This window comes from Crocuta crocuta, unplaced genomic scaffold (assembly GCF_008692635.1).
Source record: "Crocuta crocuta isolate KB4526 unplaced genomic scaffold, BGI_CrCroc_1.0 scaffold193, whole genome shotgun sequence".
Taxonomy (NCBI): domain Eukaryota; kingdom Metazoa; phylum Chordata; class Mammalia; order Carnivora; family Hyaenidae; genus Crocuta; species Crocuta crocuta.
In genome coordinates, this window is record NW_027529624.1 from 2,915,878 (window position 1) to 2,938,035 (window position 22,158).

General features: G+C 43.1%; 1 protein-coding gene across 1 annotated transcript in view; it reads right to left on the bottom strand.

The window, feature by feature from the left end:
* BPIFC (BPI fold containing family C) overlaps positions 1 to 22,158 on the bottom strand; it is a 31,906-nt gene that overhangs the window by 700 nt on the left and 9,048 nt on the right. The window contains exons 4-14 of the mRNA XM_077761942.1: positions 21,568 to 21,723; positions 21,381 to 21,444; positions 19,464 to 19,524; positions 18,385 to 18,476; positions 16,843 to 17,019; positions 15,612 to 15,665; positions 14,685 to 14,855; positions 13,984 to 14,051; positions 3,747 to 3,789; positions 1,221 to 1,284; positions 363 to 439 (exon numbers count right to left, since the gene is read on the bottom strand). Coding sequence (XP_077618068.1) covers positions 363 to 439; positions 1,221 to 1,284; positions 3,747 to 3,789; positions 13,984 to 14,051; positions 14,685 to 14,855; positions 15,612 to 15,665; positions 16,843 to 17,019; positions 18,385 to 18,476; positions 19,464 to 19,524; positions 21,381 to 21,444; positions 21,568 to 21,723 — 1,027 coding nt within the window. The remainder of the gene's footprint in view (positions 1 to 362; positions 440 to 1,220; positions 1,285 to 3,746; positions 3,790 to 13,983; positions 14,052 to 14,684; positions 14,856 to 15,611; positions 15,666 to 16,842; positions 17,020 to 18,384; positions 18,477 to 19,463; positions 19,525 to 21,380; positions 21,445 to 21,567; positions 21,724 to 22,158) is intronic.

Below are 22,158 nucleotides of genomic sequence, written 5' to 3' on the forward strand. Positions count from 1 at the left end.
GAATGGGGGAGAGGCAGAGAGAAGGAGACACAGAATTCGAAGCAGGCTCCAGGCTCGAGCTGTCAGCACAGAGCCAGATGCGGAGCTCGAGCTCAAAAACCGTTAGATCATGACCTGAGCTAAAGTTGGATACTTAACTGATTGAGCCACCCAGGCACCCCTTGGGTTGATTTTTAAACTCATGGTTAAATGCTTTTCATTGTTAACTGCAAACTTTAAGGGCTAAACATTTTGTCTGTAAAATGTGGTCTGGAAACACACGAAGCAGAACAAAGTAGCATAAAACAGATAAGGAAATTAGGAAGAGGCTTATTCTAGTATGAAAACAACTTGTGCAGTTAGGAGAATATTCATATTCTTACCTCAAAAACTTCAATATCTGAATTGACAAAGGAGATTTTGTGTGGCTTGGGCAGGGGAAATCCTTGCTGCAATTTTGCTAAAATATAGAACAAGGTGTAAGATAACTAGGCACAGACACAGAAGTTTTAGCAAACTTTTTAGTAAAGGACAAATAAATAGCTTTTAAATATATAACTTTTCCTTCTTTCTGATTCTGAGTTTTCATTCTATGTCTCTAGCATTTTCCTGGATGAATGCTCTTCACTTAATTAACAAAGTGCTTAATAAAAATGCATGTGTGATTATGTACATTCACATGGCAGAAAAATGCTGGCAACTTGTCCAGTTTATATTTTGAAAATGCCTTAATTTGTAGGTCTGAGAACATTCTGGCCTCTGACACAAAGTGTATTTTAACCAGGCCAAACTCAAGATGCTGCAGTTAGTGGGTGACTACGCACAGGGAGAGAGCCTAGGACGGTCCTTCATGAGAACTGTCTATCCAGATGGTGGTCTGCTTATAAGAACCACAGAGATGCCCTCTAGGGAGAATAGTCTCATTTCTGGTTGATTCTGGCTGACCCCAAGGAGATTCTTCACTGCCTCAGGAGGGCAGTTTCAATCTGTTTAACTCAACCAGAGTTGAGGAAGAGTTTAACTGTTCTTGCTGAGTTCTGCAGGTAGTGTTGCTAACAAGGCTTGGACTGGAATAACTAATTTTGCAACCACTATGTTGATGGTACAAATGTTGTAAATTCTGGCTTTGTCCTGGATTCACAAAATAACAGGCTACAAGTACAGGCTTTGGGGTGGAAAGTCCCAAACAATCCCCAATGTTTGGTTAACGTCAAAGGCACATGTTCCCAAGAATCCCTTACCGTTGGCCAGTGGGAGGATGCCAAAGTGGAGAATGGAGGACAGAATGTTTTCGAACCTCAAGACCTAAAATGAGAAGGGATACTAAGTCAGTTGCCAAATCAGGGCATTCTGAAAGTACCATGCCTGGTCTGGACGTGCACTTTCCCAGACCTCATCACGGCAGAGGGCGGTAGTTAGAATCTCCCCATAGAGACAGGCTCACTTTCCAGACACTGAAAGCTATTTTGCAGGAAAGCATATTCAACAGTTTCCCAACCTTTTTTCCCTCCTTGAGGATAGACATGTCTGCCCCTGGGTATGCTAGATCATGGTGACAACAAATGCAGAGGGACCACATGGTGGCAGCAAACATGGCAGCTCAGATAATTACCAAGTCAGACAATCTAAACAATTGCCAAGTATCCCAATTAGGAATACCTTTAATTGAAGTATGCCCTTAATTGAAGTCCTTTGCATTATGTTATGCTCTATATTTAATAGTCTCACCAGAACATCCAATTTATCTTGAGCAAACTATGGTAGTTGTTAAACCTTAGCAGAGTGTCAGTTCCTGGGAAAGTTCAGGTATTAAAAATAAATGGACATGACGAACATGGATTCACTCAGTGAATATATTTGAACATCCTACATGCTTAGCAAGCTATGCAGTCTAGCGAGGAGGGCTCTGAGGCTGAGTTCCTAGGTTTATCTCTTGTTTTTACCACTTAGGTCATGTTGGGAAAGCTCTTTAACCTCTTTGTGTCTAAGTTTCCTCAAGTGTAAAATGAAGATAAACAGCATGAATGTCACAGGGTTGCTCTCATGATTAAACAAGTTAATATCATGTAAAATGCCCAGTATTGACCACTGTCATTTTTTCAGAAATGTCATCATTAGCACGCTCTCTTGTTCATACGAAGCAGTTTTTTTTGAGTCTTCTTGGAAGACTTGGGACTCGTCTAGGCTCAGGAAATATTATTCATGAGAAAGTCAGCCATGCTTTCTCATGGACTATAGTCTGTCCTCTACCAAACAGCTATGCCATGGAGGTGCTAACCCATAGTGCATGAGACGATCTTGGTATTTTAAATTTCAATGTCTGGCATGAAAGATATTGTCTCCGGCTTGTTGACACTATTGTCACTGGCTCCTCATCTTCCCAACCTAAAAATCAAGATGCTCCTATAAAAACGTCTTGTTTGGTCTCCTGGATAAATTCTCTGGTTTCTTTGCTATTTTCTCTTTCTCTCTTAATAGCTGCTTCTGGTGAACATGGTAATAAATCCAGTACTTACCATGTCCCAGGACTGCCCTGTGGGGGGTTAAGTGACCTGACCAAGGCCACAGAGCCAGTAAGTGGGAGTTCACTCTTGCATTTTGGTCTCAGAGTCTGTGTAGGTAACCATTACGCTACACTGCGCCTTGACATAGAGGTGGCAATAACTGAAATTAATTTTTGTAAAATTTTTTTTTACAAAATTAATTTTTGTAAAAACAATGGCTATAATTTATTTAATACCTGCCATGTGTTCGATGTGCTAAATAAATTTCATATATAATCCCAGCTAATCGTCTCAAAACCCCAACGCTATAATCCCCACCTCCATGCTTACTTGCACTGCCAATTCTCTTGCCCTGATTTATCTTTCTCTATAATATTTTTCAGCACATACAATATCAATTTGCTTGTTGCCTTCCCCTCCCCCTGTCTCTCACTCACTCTCTCTCTCTCTCTCTCTCTCTCACATTCTAGAATAGGACTGCCCAACAGTGGCCGTGTTGACACTTTGGGAAGGCTCATTCTCTGCTGTGGGGGTTGTTTTGTGCGCTGTGGAATGTTAAGCAGCGTCCTTGGCCTCTGCTCACAAAGTGCTTATAGCACCCTTTAGACTGTGACAAACAAAAATGTCTTCGGGGCTGGGGGTGGGGGGCAAAACTGGACTTAGGTGAGACCCACTGCTCTGGAATGTGGGTACCATGAGCATAGGGACATCAATTAGTGATTTGGATGATCTTCCTGAAGTTTGGGGGAGGGGCTTGTTTCCATGGACTATATTCTTCCAATCAGGAGGTCATTAGACTGGGACCCCCAAAAAGGTATCTGCACAGCCAGCCTTGATACGCTTTTAGGAGATGGATAGAAAGGCTTCAAAGAGCAAACTTAATCATGGCTTAATAATTTACAGATAGCCTCATCCTTTGGGAGTCTGGATCTTATCCGTAATTCTTAAAGATTCTTTATCCAAAAAATGAAATCTCCCTTAAAATGACTGTTTTTTTTTTTCACCCAACATTATATAGGTCTTAGTTTTTAAAAAATTCTTTTAAGTCTTTCTGAATAGATAAAAGTGAATTGGAGAGTTCCTGTCCTGTTTAAAAGTTAATGGGGTTGGAAGACATGTAGCTACACAAGGAATTTTAAAGTTAAAACCTACGCTCAAGGTGAAGCCAAGTACCCAGGGGCCTAGAAAACTGTCATCCAGCTACTACATATGAAAATTCTCATTTTTCCCTTGACAGAGAACCCTGAGAGCTTTGACTCCTACCTCAATGTTGCTGCGATTGGACTCTGGTAAAGAGAGGCGGAATCTGAAACAAAACAAAACAAACAGGAAACATTTTAAAGGACGGAAGATTTAAAAATGACCATCTCAGTAGAAAGGAACAAAAAGGAAATGGGATTTTTTTTTAAGGTCCATAAGCCACTATTTTAAACACACACACACACACACACACACACACACACACACTCACACACAGACTTGTAAGGATATAATGTTCTATTGCATCTTTATCCCTATATTTGCTGCTTACCAAGCAAAGCAGGAGTAGCAAAAGGCTTCGGTTTGTAACTAGAATGGATTTCTCAAGTGTGTTTGCTATATGGGACTTAATGTTGGCAACTCAAATGCAGCACAATCTTAAGAAAACAGTTTTCAGTCTCCAGCCATACCACCCTGACTGTGCCAGGTCTCATCTGACCTCTGAAGCTAAGCAGGGTGGGGCTTGGTCAGTACTTGGATGGGAGAAATAGTCTGCACAGTTTCTTGGTCTGAACTCCCAGAATACACATTTGATTTTCTGTGCATAGTATTAGTAATATGAAGTAGTAGTAGTCAACAGGGAGGATCCTATCATTTCACAGATGGGGAAACTGAGGCCCAAAGAGGGGAAATACTAATGGCAGATTTAGGACCAGAACTCAGACCTCTGGATGGCCATCAAACCTCCCTTCCATTGTAGGATGCTATCTCACGTTACTTTCCCCTTTAGCTTCCATGGCTCACTTTTGCCCAGGTGTGTAGAGCCTTCCCCCTGCATCAACCTTCTAAGGTTCTCCCTGTCTCCAGTCTGATCTTCTCCAGTCTGTCTTCCACACCATGCCCAGAGTCAGCTATATGACAGGGATGTCTGATGAGGACACGCTCCTTTTCAAAATTCTTTAATGGCTTGTGATAGAGTCCAACACACTTACACGGCACACAAAATTTTCTGTATTCTGGGGTCCAGTAGCCTCTCTGCTCTCACTTCTGTTCACTCTCCATCTTGAACTTTATATCCAAGAACTCTGAACTGCTTGGTGCTATGTTGTTTTATTAATCAGGCACTATATATCTGAGGTTAAAAAATATATTGGCTTTAGAGCACATAACAAAAAATCCTGAAAAATTGAAATTAATACAGGCCCACAACCAGTAACATTATGGCCACTCGTCACTTTAACTAAACTCCACCCATGGGTAAATTTAAATGATATTAAATGTGGAATGCATTTGAATATTGAATATATTGAATGCAATATATTTTGTGCTGGATTCTCCAAAATTAGAGTGGATAAGGTCATAAAGATCTTTAAACAACTGTAAAGTATTTCCTTGCATATTCCATGATATTTCTGGCCTCCACACTTTTTCCTCATGCTGTTCCCTCTTTCTGAAACTGGCCCTCCCCTTTTTCTCTGACTGGTTAACTTCTTTTCATTGCTTACGATTTAACTCCGGTGTTACTTCTTCCGGGCATCTTTATGTTATTACATTTAAGGAGCAGATAGATATTAATATAAGAGGTAAGCTTGCTTGTTATCAGTCAATATCATGTCAATAGGAATTAAGTTTTGAGATTGCTTCAACGTGACAGGCAAGAGTAAAAACTAAAAAAGACAGATCTGACAAGAATCAGAGATGGCATCAATGGCACTGTGGTTCAAGTGGATCTCAGTGGAAAGTGGAGACGAGAATCCTTAGGGCATCTTTAAAGGAGGTAAGCTGAGCAGTTGAACAAACATTTGATGGCATCGCTGGAGAAATGTGAGGGAGGAGTGTCTCCTCTTGGCCAAACTGCCATTTATGATGGGCAACCTAGGCCAGTTTTTAGAAATTTATCTGACTGAGAGGTGGAACACTTGTAAATTTATTTTTTTTAAGATTTTATTTTTAAGTAATCTCTTAAGTTATCTCCACACCTAACAGGGGGCTTGAACTTACAACTCTGAGATCAAGAGTTGCATGATCTACTGACTGAGTCAGCCAGGAGCCCCACACTTGTGAATTTTTGTCACCACACCTTCAAGCCATGACTGGCTGTTTCAGGACCACATGCTGTGAGTAGAGCTTGCCTGGAGTTTCCCATGCCTGACTATCCTTTCCTCCCCAGGCTGTCTTTCTTCTATCTGCTTCCTAGTTCTCTAGGCATACTTATCAGGTTAGTTTGCTAATGGACACATCTTACTAACTGCAGAGAAACAGAGCAACTCTCTGGCAAAAACACACAAGTGCAACTCCGACCACTAGGTGGCGACCGAGTTCAGTCTTTTGACCTTTGGTCCTGCAGGGAGCCCCTAACGTGTTGCTTAAAGCACAGTTACTAGGAACTAATTTTTTGCTTTAATTTTTAAAATATTTACTTATTTTTGAGGGAGGGAGAGAGAGAGAGAGTGAGAGAGAGATGGAGGGAAGGGGAGGAGCAGAGAGAGAGAGGGAGACCCAGAATCCAAAGCAGGCTTCAGGCTGTCAGCTATCAGCACAGAGCCTGAGGCAGGGCTCCAACTCCCAAACCACGAGGTCATGACCTGAGCTGAAGTTGGATGCTTAACTGACAGGCGCCCCTACTAGGAACTAATCTGATTACAGAACCACAGAGTTCTTGGGGAGAAAGGGAGCTCAAATAGCCCTATCTTGCAAACATTTAAGAGTAGAGCCTATTTAAAAGGTTTTGGAGAAGGTTTACTGCCCTGATGGAAAACCAGAGCAAAAGTGCAAACTCTTAAGCGTGTCAGATGATGGTGGGGTCGTCATCTGGGTCAATAGAGCAAATAGGACAGAATGAAGTTCAAGTGGACCAAAGTACGGACACTCACAATGCCACTCCTCCAACCCTCTGGCCATAGCAGACACGAAAATCAATCCTCACCCTCAAAATCTTATAACATTGGTTTACCTCTTTGCCCTCTGACTATGAACTTGAGTACAGAGGATGGCACATTGAAGCACTTAGTATTCATTCATTCATCTGTCCAGCAGATACTTATTGAACCCCTAATAGATGTCAGCTCTGGGACAGGTACTGGAGTCAATGATTGTAAGTGAAACCAAACACAGCCACTGCTCTCATGTAGCTTAAAGCCTAGTGGGGAGGCACACATTAATCAAATAAGCCCGCTGATAATGGTTTAATTACAGACTGGGATCAATGCTCTGAAGGAAAAAAAAAGTTCACGGAGGCAAATAAGAGAGGAGACTGATCTAAATTGGCAAGTGCAGGAAGGTTCCCAAGGAAGAGAACTATGTCCTTGAGCTGACATGTGAAGGTTAAAGAGCAAGATTAAAAAGGCAAATTGGGGAAGGAAGAGGGGACTGTCTTGCAGAGGTTGTGAAGATACCATGCAGGGAATGGAGGCTTGGACGAGAACAGAGTAAGATGACGCTCGAGAGGCAGACAGTGGTTGACCAGGCTGGGTTTCTCAGGCCATGTTAAAATTTTGATATTTATCTTAAGAGTAAGGAATCTATGGAAGGTTTCTAAAAAGGGAGATGAGGGGCGCCTGGGTGGCTTAGTCGGTTGAGCGTCCGACTTTCGCTTAGGTCATGATCTCACGGTTCGTGGGTTCGAGCCCCGCGTCGGGCTCTGTGCTGACTGCCAGCTCAGAGCCTGGAGTCTGTTTCAGAGTCTGTGTCTCCCTCTCTCTCTGACCCTCCCCTGCTCACGCTGTCTCTCTCTCTCTCTCTCTCGTAGAAATAAATAAAAATATTTAAAAAATATATTTAAAAAGGGAGATGATGTTTGTGTTCTGTAAAGATCACTCTGGCTGCAGTATGGAGAGAAAAGATGGACAGGCCAAGAGGTTTCCTAGGTGACCCTTCTGTGCTCAGTAGTGCACGAGGCAATGTGAAGAATTTTAATTATAACTATATTTATGATAGACAGATGGAAGCTGTGTGTATAGGAAATAATTAGAGAACAATACAATGCAGCTTGTATTCAGTGCTCCATTGTGGGTTTACACAGCACACTGACCTGCCACAGGAATCCCAAGAGGTATGAGAAGGTGAAGAAACCAGTGTGGGCGGGAGGAGGGTGTGTGTATGTCTGTGCACGTAAGATATGGGGGGAGGGATAGACTGCCCTTTGAGAGAAGCACTCTGTACACTACCATTCACAAGCACTCCACCATGTTCCTTTAGTACCCAGTTTTGCCTTTTTATAAAAAAAGTAGGCTTCATGCCCAGCACAGAGCATGAGATCTGAGCTTACAAATCTGAGATCAAGACCTGAGCTGAGATCAAGAGTCGGATGCCGGGGCACCTGGATGGCTCTTTTGGTTAAGCGTCTGATTTCAGCTCAGATCATGATCTCGTGGGTTCATGAGTTTGACCCCCGCATCGGGCTCTCTGCTGTCAGCATGGAGCCTGCTTGGGACCCTCTGTCCCCCTTTCTCTCTGCCCCTCCCCTGTGTTCTCTCTCCAAAAATAAATAAGCTTTGAAAAAAGGAGTCAGATACTTAACTGATTGAGTCACCCAGGCACCCCCTCCCCAGTTTTTGCCTTTTAATCTGAGTGTTTCTCTTACCAGGCTGTGGACATGGAAGTTAGACATGAATTGCTTTTTTTCTCTACTCTCTGTATCAAGAACAGTGTAAAGCATGTAATAAGTGATCAGTAAATTCTCATTGAATTAATTGACTGTGGATAAGTGAGCAGATAAAGGATGGGTAGGGGAGTGTTTATTGGAACTGGGGTCATTTCGAGGGTGAGCCAGTCTAAAGCAGAATATTTTAGGGAGCTCTGAGAGGTAAGATTGTCTGGCTTGGAAGGTAGTTGAAGTGCTTGACAACCCCAGGCTGTGGATTTAACCTAATAATTGAAGATTTTAATATGAGGCATGTATTGAGCCCTTTCCAGTATTATAAGGACCCTCTTGATGAGGAAGAGTTCCCCAATGTTTTGTCTTTATTGCCTTCTGCAGACTGGCAATTCTTCCAGCAAGTCTGGGAGAAGGGGAAGGAGTCACTTGGGGTTTCCTCCTTTGTCAGGGGCCTCCCACTACGGAACTTTTGTGCCCAGGCTTCCCCGTGACCTCAGAGGGAGGGTGGAGATGGCGGTCAGCCCAAATGCCAAGCCCCCGCTCTGATGACCTGTCTAAATCACTGTTTCAACAGAAACTGGATCCCTTCTTCTAGACCTGTTTTCTTTTCTGGGTTTCCCTCCAGATGACTCACATTGGGAAATGTTTATCTGCCCAGGATGTGAGGCATAGAACTGGGTGGTGACTCCGTCAGCTTGTAGCCAGCTGTATTTATATTCTCTGATGGTGGTGGTGGTGTGTGTGTGTGTCTGTGTGTGTGTGTGTGTATGTTGGTGTTACTGGTGTGACGTGCAGTTTGGGAGTGTCCAATGCCTCACTCGTTTCAGTGTCAAAATTGTTCCAAGGTTCTAAATGTTTCAACAATAATGTATATGTAATTGCCTTGAGCTTTGCATGTGATTAAGAAAAAGGGTTAGATTAAGTCATCTGCATGGGGACCAAAAAAAAGAAAGTGGTGTTTAATTTGGTCTCAAAAATGTCTACTACATGGACCAACCTGTACTGGGGTTACCTCCAAACAGAACTGTGTTTGGAATAAAAGTCTCAGTTGTAGATAGACCAGGACAAATCTGGTTTATGATTTTGAGGGCCAATTCTATAGCTTTTAAGGCTGTCCTGACTTGTCCTCTCTTGGGATCAATTTCTCCCTCTTATTCAGTCAAAATGTGATCCTAGAAGGGGGAAAGAGAATAAAATACCACCACTAGTAGTAATAAATATCTTGAGCACCTATGATGTGCAGAACATTGTGCTTTTCAGACATCTCATCTACCCATACAATAGCTCTGTGGATAGGTGCTCTGTTTTGCTGATGAGGGAACTGAAACTTAGAGAAACTTAGGTTAAATAACTTGATCAGGATCACACAGCTACCAAATGACTGAGGTGGAATTCACAGATATTCCTGAACTACAGGGCTGTGCTCTTAATTAGACATACCCACAGAGAGCAAGTTGATTACTTAGTACTCCCTGCTTTTGCTTTCTTTATTTTTTCCTTCACCCCATTTCTCAATGCAGCAAGAAAAGGGCCGTGTGCATTTTCCATTGCAAGTCACCCACTGCCAGTGGCTTCTCTTCTATCATTTAACATTGAGAAAGGACATACTGCCTGCTTCAATTTCGTGGGACTCCATACTCATGGGTTCCTCTTCTGGGCAAGGGTATTTGCTGTCTAAATCTTCTAAGTCTTGGCTCTGTACCACATCAAAGGCAGTACAATGTCTTAAGTGAACACTCATGGATGTGAAAAACGCTCACCCAGGTTCAAGTTCTGGCTCTGCTCTTCAATAGCTCTGTGACCTCTATAAACTGTAAAGCAGGGGTAATAAGCTACCTCCAGGTAGCCTCCATAATAAAGTAGCCATAGGGGCTCAGTCGGTTGAGCATCTGACTTCGGCTCAGGTCATGGTCTCATGGTTTGTGAGTTCAAGCCCCATATAGGGCTCTGTGCTGACAACCTGTGCTGTGCTGACAGCCTGCTTCGGACTCTGTGTTTCTGCCTCTTTCTGCCCCTCTCCCACTCCCACTCTGTCTCTCTCTCTCAAACAGAAATAAACATTAAAAAAATTTAAAAAAAGTAGCCATAAATAGTAAAATAAAAGACAGTTTCTCCAATTGCCATCACCGGGTGGGAGACAGGGCAATGAGTGTTTCCTGACTCCTAAATGATTTTGTATAACTGAGCACTTCCTTCCCCTGGCTGAGGCCAGCCCCAAATTTTAAATAATAGCCATAGCCAACCTTCTTGAACACTTAACATGCACTTTACAATGATAATTCATGTATTCCTTACAATAACTCCCTGAAGTGGCTTGCATTATATAGGTTGTATTATATAAAATTCTCTAATTTTATAGAGAATAAAATGGAGGCCCAGAGATGTTAAGTAACTTGCCCAAGATCCCACAGCTAATGAATGNTACAATGATAATTCATGTATTCCTTACAATAACTCTCTGAAGTGGCTTTTATTATATAGGTTGTATTATATAAAATTCTCTAATTTTATAGAGAATAAAATGGAGGCCCAGAGATGTTAAGTAACTTGCCCAAGATCCCACAGCTAATGAATGGCAAGGTGGGGCTCTGAACTAGCTAGTCTGATGCCAAGATCTGTGATCTCACTGCCTCTTTATTTTATTTTTAAAAATTTAATGCTTATTTATCTTTGAGAGAGACAGAGTACAAGCAGGGAAGGAGCAGAGAGAGGGGGAGACATGGAATCTGAAGTAGACTCCAGGCTCCGAGCTGTCAGCACAGATCCTGATGCGGACGAGCCCGCAAACTGTGAGATCGTGACCTGAGCCCAAGTTGGACACACAGCTTACTGAGCCACCCAGGCGCGCCTCTCATTGCCTCTTTAAACTCACCACACTGATTCACCTCAGTTTCTGTGTCTCCTGTTTATGTAGCCAGCCGTGAACAGCTCCAGAAGGAGACACATTCAGGCGGGGGGTGTTTAGAAAGGTGTTTTGGGGGTTGGTGTTCTGGGAGCCTAATGTGGAGACCCTATTTCCCAGGTTCTTCTCGGGGATGCTTCACTGACCTCTGCCCCCTTTATACCTCTCGGTGCTGTTGTCTCTCTGACATCACTTAAGACCAAATCAGGCTGTCTGTCTGGAAAAGCAGGGCTCATGGAACCACAGAGGAGGCGCTGGCTGGGGCAGTCGTGAGGGAGGTGGGGCTGCCTCTTCTTGTGGCCAAAGACCAAGGTGGTCCTTCAGCAGGGCCTCTGTTCCTCTGCAAAGTCTTGCATCAGCTGCCTGGGGACTGAGTGGTGCCTGGCCCATCTGCCTCACCCCCTGTCCTCTGACAGCCCCAGGTTTGCCATAGCACCCCTGCAGGAGCCACCTGTAGATCGATGCCGGTGACCTGTGCAGTGGGACATGGCCTCACTCAGAAGGGCCCACACTTGCTTTAATGCCTTGCTGTCTCCATCTTGAAATTCTTCCTAAGTTTTTGAAAAGGGGCTCCACATTTTCATTTTGCAATGGGCCTTGCGAATCGTGTATCCAGTCCTGCTCAGAAGGCCTCAGGAAGCCTAAGGTGCTGAAAGTCTCCCCAGCTAACAGAGATGGGGCGCAGCGGTGGGTGGGGTTGGGGAGATTCCAGGAAGGCAGGAGTCTTGATTTCAGCTTGTGTTCCCCAGGTCCCCAGCTTGTGGGCTGCAGGAAGCTGGAGAATGGATCCACATGTTTCTTTGGATGATGTGAGTTTAGCAGGTCGTAATCCGTTTTTGCAATTATTCCTGTAAATAAACCTAGTGCCCTCTGAGTGTGCAGAGGAACGCTGGGGATGAGAGTCAGCCCCATCTAAGCAGAGAAGTGAGCCTAGTCTCTGCTCCTTAAGGTCTCGCCTACCTCCTGCCACAAGTCTGGAGCCCCATCCTTACTAAATCCTTCCTCCAAATTCTGTCAGTAAACCAACTCCTGCTCAAATGCAAATGGGGGTTCTCCCTTCTCAAGAGCTTGCCGCCTCAACGAGGGGCCTTGCCCCTGTTCTCCCCCATTCTGCCCGATTTCCAGCCCCCTCTCCTAGCAGCCCTGTTCTCACGCTGCAGATGGAGGGCTCCCCAGCGCTTGTGGTGGTGCTGCTCAGGCAAACCAAACTGTGCATTCTCTGTCTTCTCTCCTGGCCTACCTCCCATGCTGCCTACCCCTCACCTACCACCCTCCACCCCCCGCCCCGCTCTCTGCCCTCCATCCTCTCAGCTATTAAAACTGCCATCTCAAAGATGACCCATCAAAGTTTAGACTTTCATCATCCTTGACCTTGTGGGGATAGGGCCACATTATGACTTCGGGGGCTCTCTTCGGGGCGCTTTTGCCTCTGGGAGCCCTTCTTCCATGAAAAAATATTAAAAATTATATTCGAAGACTGTGTTGTTATGAAGATAAGTATAATTCAGCCTGGGTTGTATTCATTTTCTAATTCTTCTTTCAAAATATATCAAAATATGTTCATGGGTCCCTAAGGTATCTGTGGGCTCTAGGATCCATGCCTATTGAGGCTAATGAAGAAATCAGTCCTGCATTGCAGAGCTGGGTGAAATGTAATAAGGCCTTCTTGAAATCTTATCTCTCTGGGAAACCATACTACGTTTTTTGTTGTTGTTCCTTTTATTGGGAAAACAATATAGTTACAGAGAAAATTCTAAGGAGAAAAGCCCATTCAATCTCCTAACACAACTCTTCATCTGCGATTCACTTTCTTGTCCAGATGGAAAGCTATTTTACACAGATGACTGCTGTGTTTATGCAGTTTTGTATTCTGTTTGTTCCATTTAGTATCACTTTGCTGAAACCATCTTCCATGTTTCTGCAATAGTCTTCATAGCCATCCAGTTAACTTACAGTGATTGACTTACTTTTCCCCTCTGTCGGTTTCCTGTTCTTCCCAGACTCTGCTTCCTCTGGCCTTTTTATAAAGTTTTTCTTCTTCCTTCCATGGATCATTCTGAATATCATTTCCCCTCCCTAGGTAGTTTGATTCATGGCTTCAACTATCAATCAGCTTCACAGGGCTGAGGAAAATGGGTTTCGCAGACGGTTCTTCTAAATGGGAATTACTGTCCAGTGGTCTATGTATATATATGACTTGCCCAATCCCTTTCACACTTCATGGCATTCATCTGAGAACCAGCTAGGCTCTGGGGCATGGTTTTGTTAAACTCTATATTCTAGTAATGGGGTTGGAGTTTCAGAGCTGGAAGACACCTCAGTGATGCCCCAGTCCAATTCAGTATTTTATAGACAAGGAGATTGAAGCTCAAAGCCATTAACAGACATGATCATGGTTATAGAACCAATGACCAGGTATTTGACACTTTGTTCCTTGACCTCAAAGTTCCATGCTCTTTCCTCATAGCATGCTTTCTGAAGTTGTTGAAGAGGAACATTAATTTATACTGTTACGTACCATTAGAATGTGAATTTGTATTATGGAGTTATATTTACAATTATCTGGCTCCCCATTTTATCTGGATACTGTCTAATGGGAAGGAAAAAGAAAAAATCCACAACACAGTTTTTAGTGAAGCCCATACTTTAAAACTATCTGGGTCATTAAAGGAGAAGTGTCTATGTGATTCATGATCTAGCCAATGGTAACTTCACTTGCTCTGTTAATGTTCACTTTGTCTCTATGGTCTGTTGACTCACTTATTACTAAGTTTTTCAACAGTCAAATCAATTAAACTTACCTGTTCAGGGACAATGAGCAGACCAGTCTTTGTCCCAAAATGACCAGGCCAACACTGGTACTAGCAACCTGTAGATAACAAAAGCATTCATTACTAAGAGGAGTGAATTAGTCTATTTTGGCTGCAAATATAATTTCTTATTTCCAAATATTGTAAGCCCCACTTTCCCTTTCATTTCCAGAGGTGCTGGAAAGAAATAGCTTTGAAAATGTTGTCTTGCAGGTAGGGAAATTAATTATAAAGGTTTTTTAGGAACCTCTCTTAAATCATTTTTCTATTTCCCCTCCATCTCTCTTCTCCGTGTGTGTGTGTGTGTGTGTGTGTGTGTGTGTGTGACACTTTACTTGGATTCAGTGTATCAGTCCCTTTCCATTGGGTTGTATTTGGCCTTCATCTGCTTAAATAGCCTTCAATTACATCCTGACTTATTTTGGGGAAAAAAGAAAGTCAGCTATCAATGTAACTGAAGTGAGAGAATGGCACAAAGGAAGCTGAGAAGGGAGAGAGGTATTTTACCATGTAGGGGGGATCAGTACTGGCTTCCCATACTTTCCCCACTCCAGTCTCACCCCTGTCCTCGCCACTAACTCACGCATCATATCTCATGCCCCCAAACACTGAGTCGAGCATGTAGGAATGCATGCCTACTGAAGGAACATGATTTGTGTCCACAGGCTGCCCTCCTGCCCCCTCAGGCTTACAAAGTCCATGGAAACGATGGCTTCAGCAGTTGAGTTCTTGGACTGGGTGAGGATCATAATGGAGGCAGGGATGTCCAGGGTGAAATTACCCGGTAGTAACCTGATCACAGGAGGCTCCGTTGCCATGACTCGTACCAAGAAGGGCTGGGACAAGATGTAGATCTCTGCGATCTGCCAATGTCCAGGGAAAGAAGTGGAGAAGGGGCTTGAGTTGATGAGGGGAAATCACCAATTCGAGGTGCCCTGGGGTGACTAAATCTTACATCATGCAGTTAGAAGAGAAACAAAGTTCTTCAATAATTGTAACACCACCATACACAAAACAAATAATACCAGCAGCTGACATTCACTGAACATATCAAAATTATCTGACTTAATCTTCACAAAGTCCCTGTGGGCAGGTTCTTTCAGAATCCCTGTTTCATAGCTGAAGACAGTGAGTCTTCTTTGGTTAAATAATTTCTTTAACTTCCAGGTGAATAAGTTGAAGAACTGGGATTTGAATCTAGGGTCTGTCTGACTCAAGATCCTAACTCTAAAGCCAGGATGCTGTATGAGCCTCTCTCTGTCCTGAAGAGCACACCTGAGACTTTTAGTATACTATTTCCAACATGCAGGTGCTACAAAGGCATGAGATTAATAGCTGCTTCACTAAAGGTACAAACATGGGCACTATTCCCTCATTTCCCATTTAAGCAAATCACTTCAAATGTGTGTTGGAAACTTATCGAAGGGACAGTTGGTTTATCTTATAAACGTATAATACCTTTAATAGTAACTTGTTTCATAAATATTTGTGGATATTTTAATAAAAGAAAAGAAAACCTCTTCAGAATGGAAAAATGGACTCAGGTTTGGACCAAAAAGGAATAGAAAGAAACCATGAATCTTCCAGAATTATCAAAGGGTTGAATCCCCAGCACTCACCCGGGAGAGCACATTGCCAACACCTTGAGAGTTTTGAACCAAATGGTTGGAAATCTGGAAAATAAAGACCATCGTATCACTGTAATAGTTTTACCTGGGTTCTCTTTTCAGGGAAAATCTAGTTTTCTTTATATTTTTATGAATCATGAAGTTGTTATACCAACAAATGATTAGTGTTTAAAGGTAGCTCTATCATTTCATTCTGAGGCCACAGGAAATCTGAGGCCCAGAGAAATAAAGTAACTTGCCCAAGGTCACATAGGAAGTACTTTCCTTTTGAGAAAGTGTCTTTTAACCTTGACAACACTGTGCATGTCATACACATATGACTCATGTGTAAACATTCTACAGTGGTTAACAATAAGTCTTGTATTATTGCCCACCTTTTCAGAGATTACTGAGACAAAGGATGCTTAAGTAATTTATCTTCACAGATGAATGGTTTTCAAATCTGAAGCTAGACCTTTCTGATTCTTGGCACTCTATGGTAGCTGGTGTGGTCACACCTAGTGTTTTGAACACAAGTTTTATAACCACTTCTATAATTAGGACCCATGGAATGAAAAGATTAGTAGGGGATGCTTGATAAAAGTTGTGGGTCAACTGGAGAGAATATTCTCATCATAAAAGGGAGGGGCATGGCAAAGAGGATCCATGAGTATGTGTACTATTACCAGTCATTATAGATAAGTCAGTTGCAATTACCACCAAGTTCTCCTCTTTGCGTTGGCATAACACAAGCCATAATAATAAAAAAAGATAATAAGCAACACTTTATAGTGTTCTGTAACATTTACTCTGTGTGAGGCATTGCTCTGAATGTTTTACATATCTTTAAACCTCCCTAATGTCCACATCAACCTTGGGAGAATGGAGTTATTTTTATCTCCACTTTCGAAATGATGACACTTTGGCATAGAGACGTTAAATAAATTTAAGATGCCTGAAGTCACAGGTCATAAGTGGTGAGGGGAGTCCTGGCATTATTTAAGATCAATCTAGAACAGTGTTCTGGTTTCACACAAAACTGAAAATAGCAGAACTGGAAACCCAACAACTTCTCAGCTAATAACAACATTCAATTCACAATTACTTCATTCATGTCCTGGTAGGATTGGGGGTCTAAAGAGGCCTGGGAAATAGAAATTATGACTTAAAATTCCTGTAATGGGCTACTTATAATAAGAGTAAATGCTGGTGCTGATTGTCACTACCCATTTACTCTCCTCACCTCTTTTGTGGAGAGAGTGACGTTGAAGGCTCCAGCTGTAAAGTAAGCAAAGGATGCAGATTTAAAGAAAAACTCGGAGATTCCAACATACAACATAGAGTCACTACGTTCTGGCAGCACAAAAGGAACTGGCGAGAAGGGGGGGTCAGTGAGGTCTTCCAGCGGGTAGACTACGCCCTGTGGGAAAACAGAGAGAAAGATCAGTGTATGAGGTGAAGACTCGGACATACAGCACTAAAGACAGTGGATCCACTCATGTCAGAATCAGGAAAATACCAGAAACTCTGTTAGGGACTGAAAGACAAGGCCTTCTGACTGCTTGACCAGCGACTTTAGTTTCACAGCTCTGATGACTTCTTGAGTAGATATGGACCTGTCTGTCCACCCTGGGATGTGATCTTCTCTCCGACAAAGGAAGGCAGGTGCATTTAACTGGACGCACAGCTCCACATAGTTCCTGAGGTGCCATGTAGAGACACCAAACCCTTGACCTTCAAACTCTGTGCCTAGTGAGCAGATGCCACAGAAAGACTCAAAAGGACCCAGAATTCTCAATGGATTAAGTGTGTTTGTGGCATTCCTAATGCTGCCCTCATTAGCTATAGGGTGTTACCACAAAATGATGTCTTGAGTAACATTTAACTGATTTGAACGACTCTAAGTGATTGAAATATGTTAATACCGAAACAATGATATTAACTTTGGGGGGCAAAACTAAAAATAAAGACAATCTCTTTTCCAGAATCAGCAAACACCATTTTTATGTGCGAACGGGCCTGACCGAGGTCAACATCCCTCAGTTAAACTAATGGGACAGGAATAGGAGTATCAATATGTACCGTCTACTGATGTATTAAGTTCTGACACATGCAGAGACACTGTACCTCCTGCCCTTNTGACTTTAAGTGATTGAAATATGTTAATATGCACTTACCGAAACAATGATATTAACTTTGGGGGGCAAAACTAAAAATAAAGACAATCTCTTTTCCAGAATCAGCAAACACCATTTTTATGTGCGAACGGGCCTGACCGAGGTCAACATCCCTCAGTTAAACTAATGGGACAGGAATAGGAGTATCAATATGTACCGTCTACTGATGTATTAAGTTCTGACACATGCAGAGACACTGTACCTCCTGCCCTTAGCATCAGACCTGTTCCCAGAGACAAAGGCATCATGATAACTTTCCTTGAAGAAGGCAGACATGTGTTGGGCAATCCAACCAAGAAAATGTTGAAGACTCTTTTGAAAGAGCCTAAGCATGAGGGAATTGCTTGAAAGGAAATTAAATTATTTGACGGGTATGTAATTACATTTCCTTTTGCACATAATATTTGTTCTTCAAATATGGCTCTTGAGAGCCAGGAAGAGAATTCTGACGATGATAGAGGGCACTTGTGGGGATGAGCACTGGATGTTATATGGAAACCAACTTGACAATAAACTATTAAAAAAATAAAAAAATAAAGTGAGGTACCGTTTTTTGCCCATTTAAAATAAATAAATAAAAATAAATTTTATAAAAGGAAAAAAGTTACCTTCAAATTCAGGTCGATGTGATTCTCAGTAATTTCTGGAGAACTGATTAGGGAATAATCCAGCAGAGTATAGTTGTCTATCTTGGTTAAAACTAAATAACAAACACACAAAAAATGTACATTAAAGGCATAATAGAGCAAATAATTATTATCTATCTGGAACAATGTAATTTTAATTCTCTGTTATTTAAGATAATAATTAGCCTTATTTTATAAGTAACACATGCTCACTTTTCAAAACCCAGGATAAGTAGGTAAGTCAAAAGAAGAAAGTAAAAACCCTTCTTAATCACATTACACTGAAGGAAACATCAGTAAAATGTTGTTGTATAGCCATTTTTAAAAAGTTTACTTATTTATTTTGAGAGAGAGTGAGCAAGCAAGGGAGGGGCAGAGAGAGAGGGAGAGAGAATCCCAAGCAGGCTCCACAGTGTCAGTGCAGAGTCTAGTACAGTGAGATCATGACCTGAGCCAATATCAAGAGTCAGACACTCAACCAACTGAGCCACCCAGGTACCCCAAGTAGAGCCTTTTATATACACACATATACATGCCCCCATGAACACAATGCATATATACTTCTTTTTTTTAATTAAAAAATTTTTTTTGATGTTTATTTTTGAGAGAGAGCCAGTGAAAGCCAGGGAGGGGCAGAGAGAGAGACAGAGAGAGAGGGAGACACAGAATCTGAGCTGTTAGCACACAGCTTGATGTGTGGCTCAGTCAGTTGAGCATCAGACTTCAGCTCAGGTTATGATCTTGCGGTTCCTGAATTCAAGCCTTGCGTCAGGCCCTGTGTGGACAGCTCAGAGCCTGGAGCCTGCTTCAGATTCTGTGTCTCCACCTCCCTCTCCCCGTCCCTCCCTTGCACTCTGTCTTTCTCTCTCAAAAATAAATAAAACTTAAAAAAAATATAAAAAAAGAGCAGGCCCTACACACAGCCTTCTGGTGGCTCGAGTTTGCAGAGCATAAAGCAGGCAGAAGAGCTGGGGGACCTGGCACTGAAATGCAGACCTGGAGAGCACCAGAGTGTGAAGGTGGGAAGAGACCCATCCCAGAGAGGCAGCTCTAGGACTCACCCTCTATTGTGCTGAGGTTGGCATTCAGGGCTTCCACCTCATTCATGATAATGGGACAGAGCTGGCCACAAAAGGAATAAAACAATGGCAGGTTATCATATTGCACTTGAAACCTCTATTTATGGCTGAGACCCTGCAAACAAAGACCTTCTGGTTAGAAGACATTCTCCCTTTGGTTGCCAGGACTTTCCCTGAAATTAGTCGATGCCCATGGGCCTCACGTTACGTATGTATGGCTGGCATGTCAGTGAATGCTGGCTAGACTTCAGAGCAGCCAGGACGACACCCAGTTAACTCCATAAAAGAATGAGCCCTCGGCTTTTCTCTCTGAGGCGTGACAGGACATGTGCCCAAGGCCTGCTAGTGTGGTCACACCTGAGGAACCTGCTGCCGGAACGCCTGCCTGTCCTGACGTGCCATGCTCTGATGGGGGAGGCTACAGACGGGGCCTCCACTTTCCCATTTGACTGGCTTGAGAGCCCACTCAAAAATTAGAAAATCAGTTAGAAAATCAGTCCTGCATCAGACTCAAGCTCATCTTTACAAAGGAGAAAGAGTTGGATGGGCTGCCGTGTGCCAGGCATGTGCCCAGCTCTCAGCAATGGTGGTTACGAGCAGAGGCTTGGGAGCCTGGCCGCCTGGACCTGGTGCCCTTGGCAAAGTGGTTTGCACTCTGTCCTCAGACTCCTCATCTGAAACATGGGGATGATAATTGCACCCACTTGATCATGTTGCTGTGAGTAGAAATTGAGGTAATCCATGTAAAATTGCCCAGCACATAGCAAGCATTCAGTAACTGTCAGCTGTTGCGTTTTAACCCCATTGCCTCACGATGACACAGAGAGGTGGGTGCCACTGTTGCCTGTTCACAGATGGGAAAGCCAAAGCTTAGAGCCTCCACGAGTTGCCAGGAGTTACATTACTAGGATGGGAAATCTAGATAGTTGTGGTCTGAGCATTCTTTTCTATATTCCCGAGGCACAGAGGGAATACTAGAAGCAAAGCATCCGTGGTCTCATGTGTAAAGTCCAGGCCAACTTAACTAGTTGCTTCCTGTCAGAGGCCAAAGAATCATGCCTTGTTTCAAACAGAGAAACGATGGTGAGTGTGGGGCCTGTGAACGTGACAGCACTTCCCCGTCACTCTCTAACACACACATGCATTGGCACTCAGCACCCGTCAGGTGAGCATGGAGAAAGACCGTGAAACTTGGGAGTCCCCTGACCAGCTGGGTAACTTCCTTGGACAAGCTGCTGAATGTGTTTGCGTGCTGATTTCCTCACTGATGGTCATTAAGCACCTCCTTGTCGCTTACACTGTTTCTGGAAACAACCATTCTTCTCCCCCACTCCTTACCTATCAATTGTACTTCTACTTGAAGGCCCAGTACAAGTCCTCCTTCTTCTAAAGAATATCCCCCAGGGAGCTTTCAGGCCCCTTTGATTTACTCTTTCCATTTCTCTGAACCCCTTCAGTTCAATCTAATGATCATGTAATTCTGTATTAAATTCAAATACTCATAGTTATTTTTCTACAAGACTGAGTTGGGTTTTCCTGAAAAGATGCTAAGTGCATTCCTTTCTTACATCCCCAACAGCCTGTAGCCTAGTGGTAGGCATGCAGTAGGTGCACAATAAATGAACGCTTCCTGAGTGTTGGCCTATCCTGTGGTGAGTGCTTGAAGGTGGGAATGCTGTTTTATTTGTCTCTGCATCCCCAGCACTTATTGCAGTGTTTGGCTCATGGTGGGCATTTGTGAAACTTAAGTCGCAGAGGACAATGTGTGTGAAAGTGCCTTGGATGATGCCTAGCATACAGTAGGTGCTCAATAAAAGTTTATTGACTAACAAGTAAGTAAAGCATGGCAGAACTGCTGCTGAGCATTTTACTGTGTCTGTGTTACCTCTAAAGACTTACCATTTCATTTAAGTTCTTTAAAATGGGTTTCTCCATGGGCTCAGCAAAGGAGTTGTACAGGATACTGGGGAAAAAAGAAAATATGGGCTTATTCAGGAACCTTATCTGCCAGTTATAAACCTCTTCTGGTACTGCTGGAGAATCCAGCCCCAGACTAGCAACCGCCCACCACGGTGCTATCACTCACCTGAGTTCTCCGGAAAAGGAGACGTGGGCATGGTTCACTTGGGCATAGCAGTCTTGGAGCTTCAGGATTGGGTGACCAAAGTCATTTCGGGTCAGGACAACGATACCGGTGAAGTAGACCCCAGAGAGAAACAGATTGGCTCCTCCTGTGTCTTGGCTGTCGAGAGAAAAAGTGCAAGGTTACCCAGGCCTGGGCAGGAGAGAGAGGGATCATTTCTCTGACTACTCACAGCCTCTAAGCTCCTGGAGGACTTTGTCACCTCTGGATTCCTGGCACCAATAATGGGTAGAAGCAGAGTAGGTGCTGAATGGATTTACTGAACAAATGAAGCAATGCATATGTGAATGGTGACAGCTTTAGCTTAGATCTTTCTTCCTGAGTGCTCTGGTGCCCACAGTGGCTAAGTGCTTATTAAGCACTATTTGTATACCATGCTTGGAGAGAGAACACGGGACAGCCTTACTTAGGACAGGCACAGATGGGGATGTGACAGATGTCATCTGTGAACTCTCTGAGGGACTGGAGTGTGTATTATTCATTTCCTTGTCCCCAGGATAAGCACATAGAATAAGCACTTAACATGTGGCTGAT